The 15919-nt window shown below is 37.1% G+C and overlaps 1 protein-coding gene across 5 annotated transcripts in view; it reads right to left on the reverse strand.

The window, feature by feature from the left end:
- Positions 1-197: 197 nt before the first annotated feature.
- Cc2d2a (coiled-coil and C2 domain containing 2A) overlaps positions 198-15919 on the reverse strand; it is a 128714-nt gene continuing 112992 nt past the window's right edge. For all 5 annotated transcript variants that reach the window (XM_045161369.1, XM_004656067.2, XM_045161366.1 and 2 more), the window contains 6 exons: positions 12439-12552; positions 10972-11106; positions 6420-6542; positions 4396-4454; positions 2334-2511; positions 198-468 (listed from right to left, as the gene is read on the reverse strand). In XM_045161369.1, the coding sequence (XP_045017304.1) occupies positions 280-468; positions 2334-2511; positions 4396-4454; positions 6420-6542; positions 10972-11106; positions 12439-12552 (798 nt within the window). In that variant the 3' untranslated portion in view covers positions 198-279. The remainder of the gene's footprint in view (positions 469-2333; positions 2512-4395; positions 4455-6419; positions 6543-10971; positions 11107-12438; positions 12553-15919) is intronic.

Raw genomic sequence — 15919 nt, forward strand, 5'->3', positions numbered from 1 at the left:
TTTATGTGTACATTTGCTTTCTTTTCTGTATAGTTACCTTATTTTAAGCTACTCAGCATATAAAATCCATCCTGCAAAAGTAATTTTTTTTCCACAGCAAAGTTGTAAATATGGCATTGAAAGGCAGACTACTAAATAAAGACACTTAGTTCTACACATTTTGAATGATATAATGATAATTTTATTTCATTATTCAAAAATATTTTCTCCCCATATCAGTATAATTAAAAAGTAGTATATGAATTACAATTTAGATTGATATTAAAAATAATGAACAAATTACCTATTGCGTATAAGAGAAGCAACATAGATCCAAACAGACAAAACATTTTTGGGATATGGGTGGATATATACAGCTAAAGCAAATTCAACATTAGGAACATCAATATTATGTACTCCCGTGCTATACACGGCTTCGATTAAAGGCTTTACTTCTGAATAAGGCATGTGAAGGGGAAATCCAGAGAACTGAGGAAAAAGAACCCATTTGTACTTATTAGTGAAGTTTGCAGATGGTAATACATTTTTGCCTATGTAAGTTTTATAATTTATAATATTGTCTTCTAGATCATGAGGTCATTTAATTCTGTTCAGCTATATACTAACAATATAGAAAATGAAGAAATTTCAAAAATGAAGTAGTGTCAGTATCTGTTTAATTGGTAGCATATAAATGCATTAATCCTGTTAGTCACCAGTCATTCTTTACTGTTCCCATTCCTTTTCCTGACAACATAACATTTGCTATAAGTATAACTTATGTAGTTCCACAGACGTCAAGCTAGTCAAGGCATTCTATCCTCAGCCACAAAAATTAGTCTCCATGGGTGGGCATGCGATCAAAGTGAATCTCAGGAAACTCATGAATAATGGCACCTAGATGTCCTCACCTGCTTTTGGCAGTATGTGTGCCCTAGACCTGTTCTAGCTCTTTTTTTCATGAGTAAAGCAGGCCTTAGGAGCCCATCATCCTGTGGAGGAGAGCAGAGTAGAAGACTTGTAGAGAAGTGGTACAGAATTGACGGCTGCTCACCTCTTAAGTTTTATGTAAGTAAAATTTCCAATGCTCAAATCTAAGTTTACATTCTGCAAGGCTGAATTCAGTGACTAATCCATTTTGACCTTTACATTATTTAGCTAATTGTACTTGTTATCAAACTGGCTTGGTTTTATTATCTACTCTTCAGGATTAGAATACAGGATTAGCTACCAAAAGCCAAAGGAAAAAATATAGTCTATTAACAAGAACTTCTCTTAGCAGTGAAATGCAATCTTGGTAAAATCACATCCTTAAAACCTTAGGTTTGTTTTCACCTTAATGTAGAGTTGAGATAATGGTTTAGCTAATGTTTTCTTTTTTTTTTTTCTTGTATGTTTAGGTGTGTGTGTGTGTGTGTGTGTGTGTGTGTGTGTGTGTGTGTTTTCGCATGTGGATACATATATCTGCATAGGTGTGAGTGCACATGTATTTTTGTGTACGTACTGACCGGAGGTTAATGTCAGGTGTTTTCACTTGGTTGTGCACCACTTTATTTTTTGAACAAGGGTCTCACTGAACCTAGAGCTCATGATAGGGTTAGACAAGCCAGCAAGCCTAGGGGATCTTCATGTATCATCACTCTAGAGCTCGGAGTACAAGTGCATGCTGCCATGCTTTTATCTTATTAAACCTTTGGATTTATTTCATAGACAGTACTATTTTTCATAGGGTCTTATTTAAAAGTGATATTTTTGGGCTGGAGAGATGGCTTAGCAGTTAAGCGCTTGCCTGTGAAGCCTAAGGACCCTGGTTCGAGGCTCGGTTCCCCAGGACCCACGTTAGCCAGATGCACAAGGGGGCGCATGTCTCTGGAGTTCGTTTGCAGTGGCTGGAAGCCCTGGCGTGCCATTTCTCAATCATTCTTTCTGTCTCTTTCTCTCTCTCTGTCACTCTCAAATAAATTAATAAAAAATAAACAAAAAAATTTTTAAAAAAGTGATATTTTTATTTTCTGTCGGCCCTTTTTGAGTGACATGTTAATTACTGAGGTTTAAAACGTTCTTTTTACACCAGGCATGGTGGTGCATGCCTTTAATCCTAGCACTCGTAAGGCTGAGGTGGGAGGATTGCTGTGAGTTCAAGGCTAGCCTGAGACTACATAGTAAATTCAAGGTCAGCTTGGGCTAGAGTGAGACCCTACCTTGGGAAGAAAAAGAGCCTTCTTTTAGTGTATGCCTTGTGTATTTACTTCATGGAGCCATGTAGGTATTGGAATGCCTAAAACCCACTGTTGTGTGATTTGTAGTTTGAAATGAGGGATTGGCTGGGTCATTTTCCCAGGCATTGTGCTTACCCTGTAGTCTCCCAGCTGTTTCAGCAGTTCTGCTCTGTGTTCATCTTCTACATCGTCACCTTGACTACTCTCCAGCAAAGGCAAGAAGTGACGCAGAGTAGAGGTACAGTACCTATTCCACCGAGTCAGATGGCGTGGCCTCCAGTCCATGATCTTTTCTTTTAATATTTTTTCAATCCTGTCCATAAAAAAGCAATTTCCACTCCTTTCTGTAATTTGTCTTTTCCCATGTTAAAAGGTTTAGTTTAGATTGTATGTACTGGGGTATCAGGTTATTAAATCACTATTTTTGATGGTAGGCAAATTAGTTTCTACTTTGGCTTTATCCCTGGGGATTCAAACCTAAGGTGACCCTTGTTCTTGAGGATTGTGTATGTACTGCAATGGGAAACAGACCTAAAAACAACTATAATATCCTGACCAAAGCGAGCCCTCAATGGAATGCATTCAGAATGACATTATTTACTTATTTTTATTATACAATATCTTCTTTTCCTTGGTAATGTGTAACTAGACAGATAAATTAAGCCTGGGCATAACAGGTGGTTTTAAAGTTGGACTTATGTATTTCTAAGACTGTTAATAACTTGTATTTGTTTTTTAACTCAATGACATTAATTATGGTAACATTTTTTTTTTTTTTTTTTTACAAATGACCTTAAAACTTCCTCTAAAATGCCAGTTATCATTGCTTTGGTTTGTAGGACATGAAGCTTAAACATAGAATGAACTAAAATAGTTACTATTTGTTAAGCCATTGTTTCCAAGGCACGGTGCCAAGTGCTTTTTACTGCATTTGTACTGACTTCCAACAAGAACTGTTTTTAAAAATATTTTATTTTTATTCATTTATATGAGGAAGGGTGGGGAGAGTGAGGCAGAGAGAAAGAATGGGAATGTCAGGGCCTCTAGCCATTGCACACAAACTCCAGATGCATGCCCCACCTTGTGCATCTGGTTTACATGGGTCCTGGGGAGTTGAACTTGGGTCCTTTGGCTTTGCAGGGAAGTGCATTAACCTCTAAGCCATCTTTCCAGCCCAAGAACTCTGTTTTTAAAGATGAAGACAGTTTGATGTGGGGTGAGTGATTAGACTAAAGGTGGTGGCATTCAAATTGAAACACTGCTGATTCTAAAGTGTTTTATACCCCCTTTTACTGAATGCTTAGACTTGGAGATCTGCATGACTTCTCACTGATGATAGACATGGGATTGCTGCTTTTGGGGCACTGAACATATATTTTTATTAGGTTTCAAGATGGTCTGAGAATGAAAGCATGGATGAACTGCCAAGTACTTCTAAACACTGGATACATTCAGTATACTTTCAGTTAAATATGCTAAAGCTATCAGAAGAAACAAGATTGTCTAGAGACTAGCCATTGTAGTTGGGGATCCCAGCAAGGATTAGCGAGAAACTGGGAGTGAAGTGATGCTTCATAGTAATAATGCCCTAAAGGTGGCCACATTTAGTCTTGTGTAATTTGACCTGCTGTTCGTAACCCTACTTTATTCTTTGGAAATGGCACACAGGCTTTGAAATCAGAATTATCTGTTGATCTCAGAAGTCTTCTTTAAAAGTTACATGGACCACTCTGAACCTCAGTTCCCACATTTGTGAAACTGGGAGAATAAATTCAGTTTTATAAGGCTTGAGGAATTATAAGGACTCGCACAGGTTTTAACTAGCCTTCTTCATGAGTTAGGTTCACAAACTAACTGAAGTCCTACCAGCCCCTAATTGGACAAAGAGGCATATTTAAGCTCGGGATTATGATGTGTCTCAAAAAGACTCATACTTACAAGATACATTCTCAAGTAAGGAAAAGCCTTTGGAGAACTACTTGTTACTAGGGCTCACATGTTTGTCCCAGCCAAGCTTATGTTAATACCTTGTTTGAGTCTTGGGATGTAGAGACAATATCTTTAGCTGGCATCTACAAACATTAATTAAAGCCCAACTGCTCTAATTATTCATATGGATCCAGGCTGAGATATGCTTAAAGTTTGTCATTACATTTCCAGTGATGGGTTGTATGCAGGTTTATGGATATTATATTACCTGTCTTGTAGTTCAGCCACAGCTGCTTTGTCTGTACGTTGATAAATTAGCTCTTCAGGCTGTAAGAAAAAATATGTCAGTAAAGCTAAAACGACCTACACTTAATTTGAATGGGTGTGCTCTTTCTAGATTTATTTATTGTTTGTGTGGTGTGCAAGCTTGTGTATGCACGTTTATATGGGTGTGGTACACATGTGTGTTTGCATGTTTGCAGGGCAGAATAACATCCACCTTTCTTGAAACAATCTGTTACTGGCCTGGAGCTCCACAGTTGGCTTGACTGGCTGGTCAGTGAGTTCCAGGCTTCCTCTAGTCTGCCTTCCCAACACTGAAATTACAGACATACATTGCTACACCTGGCACATTTTGCATGGGTACTAGAGATTGCATTCAGATCCTCATGCTTGCAAGGAAAGCACTTTAACATGCTGAACTATCTCCCTAGCCCCTTAAATTTATTTAAATTAAAAAATATTTGCACATGTGTGTATGTGCATGTGTGCATGACAGGGTCTCTTGTTGCTGCAGATGAATACCAGATACTGGGGAATTGAACCTGCACCATCAGGCTTTGCAATAAAGCTTTAACTGTTGAGCCATCTCCCCTGTCCATACTTTTTAAAAAAAATATTTCAGACACTGAATAAAAAGTAGAATAGCATAAAGAATAAGGAATGCCAGAGAATACAGAACACAATGTAAGTAAAGCATTACATAAAATGTGGTCTGTAGTTCTTTATCAATTTCTTTTCCCTTCTCTCTTACCCCAGAAGTAACAATGAGCTGAATTTGTATGCTTTCCCCCCCCTTAACACTCCATTCAACAAATATTTAGGACTTACTATTGTCAGACACCATTACAAGTGATGGAGATAGGTATGTGGCCATATACAAACATCTGTTTTTCAGTGTTTCTATTGTACTAAATGAAAGTAGACAAGTTCATTCAATGTGTTTGATTTTAATACAGACCTATGTACTTTTAGTCAAACATGTATTGTTTGCATTGTCTTCTAAACCTTAGTTTTATTTTATGAGCATGCAGTTTGCTTTTTCTACCTTAACAGTATATTAGGAATAATAATAAACATTTTTAGACTACTTACTAAGATTAGTTCATGTTGAGTCTTTTGATTACTACTAAGTATTTCATCATGTAGCATAATTTGTCTCTTCTATTATTGCAGTTTTATATTATTTTAAACCATGCTCCAAAGAAAGTTCTTATATATGTCACTTCAGCTGGGGAGAATTTCTTTTTTTTAAATTTTTTTTTTAAATTATTTATTAGTTTTCTGTTCTGCAAGTACAGGCAGTTTGGTACCATAATTAGGCTCATCCGTGACCTACCCCCCCTCCCCATTGGCCCCTCCTTGTTGAGGTATATGGGTCGTGCATTGTAGAGTTAGCCCACAGTTATTGGTACGATAAATGTCTCTGCATATCATGACCCAACATGTGACTCTGACATTCTTTCCGCCCCTTCTTCCGCAAAATTTTGGGGAGAATTTCTTAAGGCCAGTGATTTTTTAAATGTGGTTTTGAAAGATTGTGCCATAATAAAAATATATTTTATATTATGGATTTAATAACATTTAGCTGTCAAGTGAAATGAAAGTTTACAGAGACCATGGCCATACTTGCAACTTAGAATCTACTTCTGGTAGATCAATTTTATGAGCCCCTAGTGGATTGCACCTATAATTTGATTTCATGTTTCTTTAGCAGTTTGAAGTCAATATAGTGAATTTACAGCAGTATTTAAAAAAATGAAACAATATTTTATGATATTTTTTATGTCACGGTACTTTTAATATCAAAACTTTCAAATATGTCTAACATGTATATGCTAATTCACTTCCATATTATATGTTTCTTAGTGTGAATCTGGCTCAAATAAGTTTGAAAAATAAGCACTGTTCTAAATACCTAGGAGTAAAATTGAGGCCAAGAAATACCTAGTAACTTGTATAAGGATCCCATAGTTCTTTGTGTGCATTTAATTGTTAATAAAAGAATTATACCTGAACACTGGAAAGGCCAGGATATGGAAGGCTTCTAGAGAAAAAAGATTTCCAAAGCTTGGGCTTGGTGACATCAAAATTTATTCTTAGTGGAGAATCGTGCTCTTGGATATTAAACCAAATCTATAAAAAAAAAATGCTACATGAGCATATATGTTAGAAGATTTTTTAAAAAATTGTTTAAAAACATTTATTTTCAAGCAGAGAGAGAGAGAGAGAGTGTGCGCACGCGCAAGTGAATGGGTGTGCCAGGGCCTCTAGCCACTGCAAACAACTCAATATGCATGCACCACCATTTGCTTCTGGTGTATGTGGGCACTGAGGAATTGAACTTAAGTCCTTAGGCTTTCCTGGCAAGCACCTTAACCACTAAGCCATTTCTCCAGCCCTGTTAGCAGATTTGTACATATATGTGAGATGTATGTGTGGTATGTAGATGCAGTAAGCAGAGTAAGTGTTTAGATAGGCTATATAATTTCTATCATTTTTGAAAATGTATAACGTTTCTATTAATTTTACTATCAGAAGTATCATATGTTATTGTCCCTTTCACGTTTTGCAGTATCAGAAATCTTGGGGTGATCCTTACTGTTGATATATTTGGTGGAATGTAGTTCTGAATGTAAAATCCAGTGTAGGAAACAAGGACAACCTCTCCTTAAGCTATCTTTTTGTGGTGCCACCCTTCCCATTCTGTTAATTGAGTTGCTTGTCCATCTCTCTCCTCTTGTCTCCATGGCCCTCTGCAGTATCTGAGATGGCACTTGTCTTGCTGAAGTAGTGAACCATACTGGTCCTGGAACCACACCACTTCCATCTGATTTCACACCCAACATTCTCATTGTCTGACTCTGGATGATTTTTGTAACTTCTGTGTGTTTCAGTCCCCTCCTCTATAAAAGTGAAGGGAAAATAGTACCTGTTTCATATGGCTGAATAGTTTCAATGAGTTATTTCATGTATACCTCTCAGAACAATGCCTGGAATATAGCAAGTGCTCATTCAGTAGTTGGTAGCTCTTCCTACTCTGTATTGCTCATGACAGCCTCTCTATTTGTGTCTTTCCCAGAGGATAAAATCATTGCCTGAGAATACTGACCACATCCCATACTCGCTCCATGATGCAGCATAGTTCCTGGAATATAGTGGTCATATTGAAGACTGTGTGCATGAATGATAAACTTATTCATATAATGTGTGTAAGAAGTATTTCACCAAGCGTCTGCTCAACATATTTAGTCAAGTACCTGTGCAGCGATGGTTGTGGATAAAGTAGTGAATGAAACAGTCTCTACCTTAATGGAGTGTCTAGTGAAAGGATCGTGATAGATGATGGTATCTAATGAGGTGACAGGTCAAGTGAGCACGTGGATTATCAGATAATTTTGAGTGATGTGGTAGAATGTATCATTGGCCTCATTTAGGTTATTTTTGATTTATTTCCACCTCCCTATCCCTTCACTTTTGGTCAGAAGACTGGGCTGAAGTAACAATGTGTGATGGATCAGTCTAAGCTGAAGAGGTGTTCTGTGTTCCTGAAGCACAGTTCTGTCAACCTGCAGGTCTATAGTGAGTAGCAGATCTGTGCTACCACTGCATGCAGCCAAGCTGCCCATCCGCCTAGCCTCAATTAGCAGAACCTTCCCAAATGATGCACAGGTTGATGAAAGCAAATGTTTAAGCCTTTGCTATAGTCACTGTGTCTGTCACTAAAAAAACTATGGAGAAACTAACATTCAGGATCAGATGATATGTTAAGGTGGGCAGGTAAAGTCTCCCTGCAAAAGTGTCATATTAAAAATGCAAGATATGTAAAAGAAATTTATGAAGAAGTCCAGTAAGGGAAGAGTAATCATCAACACACATGAAGTATGAAGCACATGCAAAGTGGGTTTAATGACTGTCAGGGAATATTAAGTTGCTACAGAGGTGTGGGCATGTAACAGTGACATCAGCAGAGGAAGGGGCAGGATGGTGTAGCATTAGGGAGGCCACAAGGGCCATTTTGAAGATTTAGGTTTTGGGCTGGAGAGATGTCTTAGCTGTTAAGTGCTTGCCTGTAAAGCCTAAGGATCCCAGTTCGAGGCTCGATTCCCCAGGACCCATGTTAGCCAGATGCACAAGGGGGCTCACACGTCTGGAGTTCATTTGCAGTGGCTGGAAGCCCTGGCACACCCATTCACTCTCTTTCTGTCTCTTTCCCTCTCTCTCTGTCACTCTCCAATAAAGAAGTAAAAATAAAAACAAAAAAATATTGAAGATTTAGGTTTTTATTTTTACTTGAGCAAGAAAAACACAAGTACTTTGGGCAGAAGAGTGACATAATTTGCCTTCGTTTTAACAAGAATTTTCTTTGCTAATTTGAATTGACTGAAGAGGCTATGGCAAGTGAAGTCTTTAGTTAGGATGTTATTTTGAGTAATCCAGGAGAAAGCTATGGTGACTTAAATGAAAACAAGAACAGTGCTGTTGGTGAGCTGTGGCTGGACTCTGAGGATGCTGAGAGTATAGAGTCAGTAGGATTTGCTGAGAGACTAGAATGTAGAGCAGAGGATGGAGGATGAAAATGAAAATATGAATTCAAGTTGGGGTATGAGATGTCTGTCTGACATCCAGATGGGGTGCTGAACAGGTGACTGGATATTCTGGGAAGCTAGATGAGCTGTAGATACATTTAGGTGTCACTGCCATATATGGTTTTCTAGGGAAGAATAGAAAAGAGTTTTGGGGGATGTTTTCAATTAGCAATAATCTTGCCTTGGATAAACCTCAATGTCTACACTATCACTGTGCTTAGCTAGAAAAGTTTTGATGAGTTTGGAGGACCTTGAATGTTTCAAATTTAGAGACAGGTACAAAGTAGAAAAGGAAATAAGTAGTATTGACCCAAAGTTTGGATTAAGGCTCTTTTCAGAAGGCATCTGAGAATTTTAACTTGGCTGTAGGGTAAGGAATGTACCAAAAGCCATGGGGGAATACCAGCAATGGAATAAAGATAGAGTTCAGTGGTTTTAAGCTTTGAAATCTAGAGAGGTGTTTATTCTTAAAATTCTATACAGTGATGAACATTAAAACATTTAATTAAGCACTACTATCAAAAAATGAACTGAGCTGGAGTTTATTTAGTTGGAATGTTACATTAATGGAGAGTGAAACAAAAATGGCAAGATTTGGGAAACAGAAGAGGTAGGATTTATATAATTTGAAATATAAAATTGGATTAAAGATGAGGAAGTAAGAAGGGAGAGAAAAAATTAAGGGAAAATCTTGAGTTTGAATCTGAGTGATTGATATCCAAAGAAGCAGGAAACCAGGAGAAATAACACATACACATATTTCACACATATTTTAGAGAAGCATGTGTACTTTCTGTAATTAAGTTCAGAGGTCACCTAGGTAGAAGCTAATGATTTGTACAGTAATGACTATTGTCACCTCTGTTTTACCAATAAAGGGCCTGAGAGCATGAAAAACCAGGACTTTCCCATGCTCACATAACTAATAAATGAAGAAGTTAGGGTTTAAATTCAGGCAGTCTGAAGCCTTAACTCATGTCCCCCCCCCCTTTCTTTAAAGTATTCATTCCAAAATAACACATGTGCTCATTTTACTTCATACATACAGATACTTTATAGGTAGTTATTTCCAACTGACCTTTTCGAAAATATTTTCTATTTTTACTATTTTTATTTACTTATATGACAGAGAAAGAGGGGGCGAGAGAGTGAGAAAGGTGAGCCAGGGCCTCCAGCCACTGCAGACGAACTCCAGACGCATGTACCCCCTTGTGCATCTGACTAACATGGGTCCTTTGGCTTTGCAGGAAAATGCCTTACCTGTTAAACCATCCCTCCAAGCCCCTGACCTTTGTTTTTAATCACTACTTTATATAGCATTCTTCCCAATAAAATCAATGCCCCCAAACTGGGTACAACCGAAATTACTAGAGAATACTGCAGGTCATGGGTATCTTGGAATCTTGCTTTGAAAAAGAAAAAAAAAAATCTTAGGTGATAAAATTTGATTCTATACTGGAAACTGGACATTGTAAGCTCTATTTGGAAGAATAAGCAAGAAAGAGCCAGTATATTTTTCTTTAATTTCATTCTACTATGAAGGCCAGATGACTAACCAAAAATTGTATCTGGGTTTGTAGTTATTTAAAAAATATTTTATTTATTTGTTTTTTACTTATTTGGGGGGGGGTGCAGATAGAGAATGGGCACACCAGGGCCTCTAGCCACTGCAAACAAACTCCAGACACATGTGCCACCTTGTGCATCTGGCATATGTGGGTACTAAGGAATTTGAACTCGGGTCCTTGGCCTTCACAGGCAAGTATGTTAATCATTAAATCATATCACCAACCTTTTTCTGGGATTATTAGGTGGCTAGTTCTGTTATAATGTTTGTCATTTTTATGTTGCTATGTATGTGTATACATGTTTATGTTTGTGTATTTTTTAGAGATACAACATGTAAATCAGTCAACTTAAAAGAAAAATAACCCACAGTCTGCCAACGATATTTAGGAGGAAATGGTAATACTCACATTATCAGGACCAATTAAACAGCCTACAGTTTTCAAGGGACAGAAGGTATCATATTGTCCATAGCAATGCCCACTGCAAGGATTCCATATTAAATAATGATTTTTTTCCCGAGATAGCACATAGGCAGTTGGACCCTGAAAGGAAATAGCCATTAAAAATAATTAATTAAGCATGGAATTAAGGCCAATGGTAATTTGAACAAGTTATTTTAGCCCTCTGATTTCTAAAATCTCATACTTAATGGATTTCAAAAAATGCAATCAATTCTTTTCAAGAAATTTAAAGCTAATATCAGTGCAGTATAGTGACCAAATAAGGTAGTCACATTACCTAACTAGTATATCTTAAAATTGGCTGAAGACCTGTAGTTAGTGGAAATAAGCAGACAATAGCATTTTCTTTTTAGAGTCAGTAAAATGGCCATTTAAGTATCTAGAAGGCTTATAATGTCTGGATAGTTTTTTTTAATTTCTAATAAAATGCCTTTGATGTATCTACTTATATAAATGCACTGAAGCTTTGAAAGGGTGCTCATGTACATAGTGACTACCTGTGGATAGGAGCGTGGACTTGGGGCTTGGACCCTGAAGTACATTTACTCATTACTCCAAATACTTGTATGTTGTTAGATTATTTTATTACAATGAGTATTCACATATGGCTAGTGCACAATTTCACTTGATGCTCCCAAGTAGAGTAAAGTTGTGAAGTGACTTGCTTGGGGCCCATGTTCTAAGGAAGATTCCTCATAGACCTTCAACCCAAGCCTTGTGACTTCCTTGCCTGGTTACCTTTTCCTTGTACCAAGTTATGCTATGTACTATTCAGGATTCCTAGGTCATTATGGCCTCTTTGAAACAATTCTTAGATAAGCTGCTCCCTTCTACGTGAACTTTTAAACCTTGTGCCTGGAATTTCTCATTGTGTCCAAAACCTGGGGATATTTTGCTATGGGGTAGGGAATAAACTTCTGACCATCAGTAAAAATAGCAATAATAGTAACAAAATGTAGCAGCCGACATTGTTTTCTTTCTTCCTGTGGTTATCTTTTCTGTTTCCCAGATGTTTCTTAGATTAGCAGCAGTGAAAGACATGGGTGTGAAAGAAGAGATTCCTCGCCTGACCACACTTCACACTCTCTTTTACTCCTTACATGAAGACCATAAGATTACCAAGGGAATGAGATTATTTAGAAACATCAATGAGGTGAGGTATATATTAAAAGAACATTGCAAAACAGGGGCTTCAGATGGTAAAGAAAGGATTCAGGTTTGCCAAAGACACAATGTGAAGTTCTGTGTAAGGGCTCTGACTCACTTAAATCATTTCCTGTCTTTTCAATGCTTGCTCTGCCTGCCTGCCTGTCATGGTATCTATGTGCTTCTTAAAGCCTAACAAATCAAAAGAATGCTATAAAACTATTCCTGTTGATGATCTAGAACACATGACAAGCATACATGTCTTACCTCAGGAATGGCATTGCCCATCACCAGCCAGGCCTTTTTACCCAGAGAGAGAAAATAATTACATAGTAATACTGCATGCTCTTCTTCATCTCCTGCCAGTAGATCAAGAAATTGCTGGCAAAAAGAAAACAGGTTACAATGACTGCTTCATTCTGGATTAGTTTTCCAGGTCTTTACCCACTGATTTATGGCAAGAGTTGCTTTGTAGCTCAGGCTGATCTGGAATTGGCTATATAGCCAGGCTGGCCTTGAACTGTGGATCATCCTGCCTCAGGCTTTCAAGAGCTAGGATTTCCGACATGTACCACTCATGCAAGATTTTAATGTCATAGTTGAGATTAGTGACTTAATGCATCAGACCTTTTCCTCAAATCTTTTCCCAGTTTTCATACTGCACTGATAATTCTTTAGTGGACATAGTGTTTTCTCTAACATTGATGATGATGATAATGTGAATTTCTAGAATCAATAGTCATTATTAGGGGGGATGAGATAGGTAAATTTCCAAGTTTTAGTTTAAATTTTGAATATGTATATTCACTTAGGCACTATGGGCTTAATGTTCTTAAAAGCATGCACATAATATGACTAAAGATTCATTTAATCCTACAAGAGCTCTCTGAGGGAAGTCCAGTTCTACTGTTGCAGAGGTGAAGGTACACAGAAAGAGTTGATACCAAAGACATGGTGAAGCTCAGGCCAGCCCAACTGTACCTGAGCTATTTTTCTTCTTTATGCATTTTGTATTTACCCTGAGGGTTACATCTATCAAGTTATGAAACGTTTCTTCCAAAAGTTTTGAACATTCGCATTGTCAAAATATACAAGAGAGCAAAACATTTAAAGTATACTGAAATTTCTTCTTCTGTCAAGAGAAGTTGTAAATATTAAATTTTATTCAAACATAGTTCAACTTAAATCCAGAAACACATTAAATCCCTGAGATTACATAGGCTTGTTTCATATTACCTACAGTCCAGGATTTAGTCCAATGTCTCATATGTGGTAGATGAGAGAGGAAAAAAAATGACAAGGAGTATATTAAGAAGTAAGGATGAGGGGGTGGAGAGGGAGGGAATTACCATGGGATATATTTTATAATCATGGAAAATGTTAATAAAAATTAAAAAAAAAAGAAGTAAGGATGAAAGTTTGATATTTTTTATGAATATAATTGGGATGTTATTAATTTAATACTGGGATAAGTTAGCACCAAGACATCTGAAATTAGTTCATTTTGGAAAATATTTTTAAAGCAATGTTCTATTTTTATTTTTATAATTTACTTATTTTTATTTAATTTTTATTAACATTTTCCATGATTATAAAAAAATATCCCATGGTAATGACTTCCCCCCGCCACTTTCCCCTTTGAAATTCTATTCTCCATCATATTACCTCCCCATCTCAATCATTGAACTTACACATATACAATACTAACCTATTAAATACCCTCCTGCCTTCCTTTCTCTTCCCTTTATATCTCCTTTTTAACTTACTGGCCTCTGCTACTAAGTATTTTCCTTCTCACCCAGAAGCCCAATCATCTGTAGCTAGGATCCACATATGAGGGAGAACATGTGGCACTTGGCTTTCTGGGCCTGGGTTACCTCACTTAGTATAATCCTTCCAGATCCATCCATTTTTCTTCAAATTTCATAACTTCATTTTTCTTTACCGCTGAGTAGAACTCCATTGTATAAATGTGCCACATCTTCATTATCCACTCATCAGTTGAGGGGCATCTAGGCTGGTTCCATTTCCCAGCTACCATAAATTGAGCAGCAGTAAACATAGTTGAGCACATACTTCTAAGGAAATGAGATGAGCCCTTAGGATATATGCCTAGGAGTGCTATAGCTGGGTCATATGGTAGATCAATCTTTAGCTGTTTTAGGAACCTCCACACTGATTTCCACAATGGCTGGACCAGATTGCATTCCTACCAGCAGTGTAGAAGGGTTTCTCTTTTTCCACATCCCCGCCAACATTTATGATCATTTGTTTTCATGATGGTGGCCAATCTGACAGGAGTGAGATGGAATCTCAATGTAGTTTTAATCTGCATTTCCCTGATGACTAGTGACATAGAACATTTTTTTAGATGCTTATATGCCATTTGCATTATTTCCTTTGAGAATGCTCTATTTAGCTCCATAGCCCATTTTTGATTGGCTTGTTTGATTCCATATTATTTAACTTTTTGAGTTTTTTGTATATCCTAGATATTAATCCTCTATCATATATATAGCTGGCGAAGATTTTTTTCCCATTCTGTAGGTTGCCTCTTTCTTTGCTTTTTTCACTGTGTCATTTGCAGAGTAAAATCTTTGTAATTTCATGAGGTCCCAGTGATTAATCTGTGGTTTTATTGCCTGAGCAATTGGGGTTGTATTCAGAAAGTCTTTGCCAAGACCAATATGTTGAAGGGTTTCCCCTACTTTTTCCTCTAGCAGTTTCAGTTTCAGGTCTGATGTTAAGGTCTTTAATCCATTTGGACTTAATTCTTGTGCATGGCAAGAGAGAAGAACCTATTTTCATCCTTCTGCAGATATATATCCAGTTTTCCCAACACCATTTGCTGAAGAAGTTGTCTTTTCTCCAATGAGTATTTTTGGCATTTTTATCGAATATCAGGTGGCTATAGCCTGGGCTTACATCTGGGTCCTCTTATTTTGTTCCACTGATCTACATGTCTGTCTGTTTTTATGCCAATACCACACTGTTTTTGTTCCTGTGGCTCTGTAGTATAGGCTAAAATCAGGTATGGTGATACCACCAGCCTTATTTTTGTTGCTCAGTATTATTTTACATATTCAAGGTTTTTTTGTGATTCCAAATGAATTTTTGGATTGTTTTTTCTATTTCCATGAAGAATGCCTTTGGAATTTTGATAGGGATTGCATTAAATGTGTAGATTGCTTTTGGTAAGATTGCCATTTTCACAATATTGATTCTTCCAATCCAGGAACAAGGGATGTTTCTCTACTTTCTAGTGTCTTCTGCAATTTCTCGCTAGAGTGTTTTAAAGTTCTCATTGTAGAGATTCTTTACTTCCTTGGTTAGGTTTATTCCAAGGTACTTTATTTATTTATTTTTATTTTTTTTTTGATGCAATTGTGAATGGGAGTGATTCTCTGATTTCATCCTCTGTGTGTTTGTTGTTAGTATATATGAAGGCTACTGATTTCTGTGTATTTATTTTGTATCCTGCTACATGGCTGTAGGTTTTGATCAGCTCTAACAGTTTGCTAATAGAGTCTTTAGGGTCCTTTATGTATAGAATCATGTCATCTGCAAATAATGATAACTTGATCTCTTCCTTTCCAATTTGTATCCCTTTTATGTGTGTCTCTTGCTTTTTTGCTATGGCTAAGACTTCCAAAACTATGTTAAGTAAAAGTGGGGACAGTGGACACCCTTGTCTTGTTCCTGATTTTAATGGAAAAGCTTCCAATTTTTCCCCATTTAGTAATATGTT

This window comes from Jaculus jaculus, chromosome 11 (genome assembly GCF_020740685.1).
Source record: "Jaculus jaculus isolate mJacJac1 chromosome 11, mJacJac1.mat.Y.cur, whole genome shotgun sequence".
NCBI lineage: Eukaryota > Metazoa > Chordata > Mammalia > Rodentia > Dipodidae > Jaculus > Jaculus jaculus.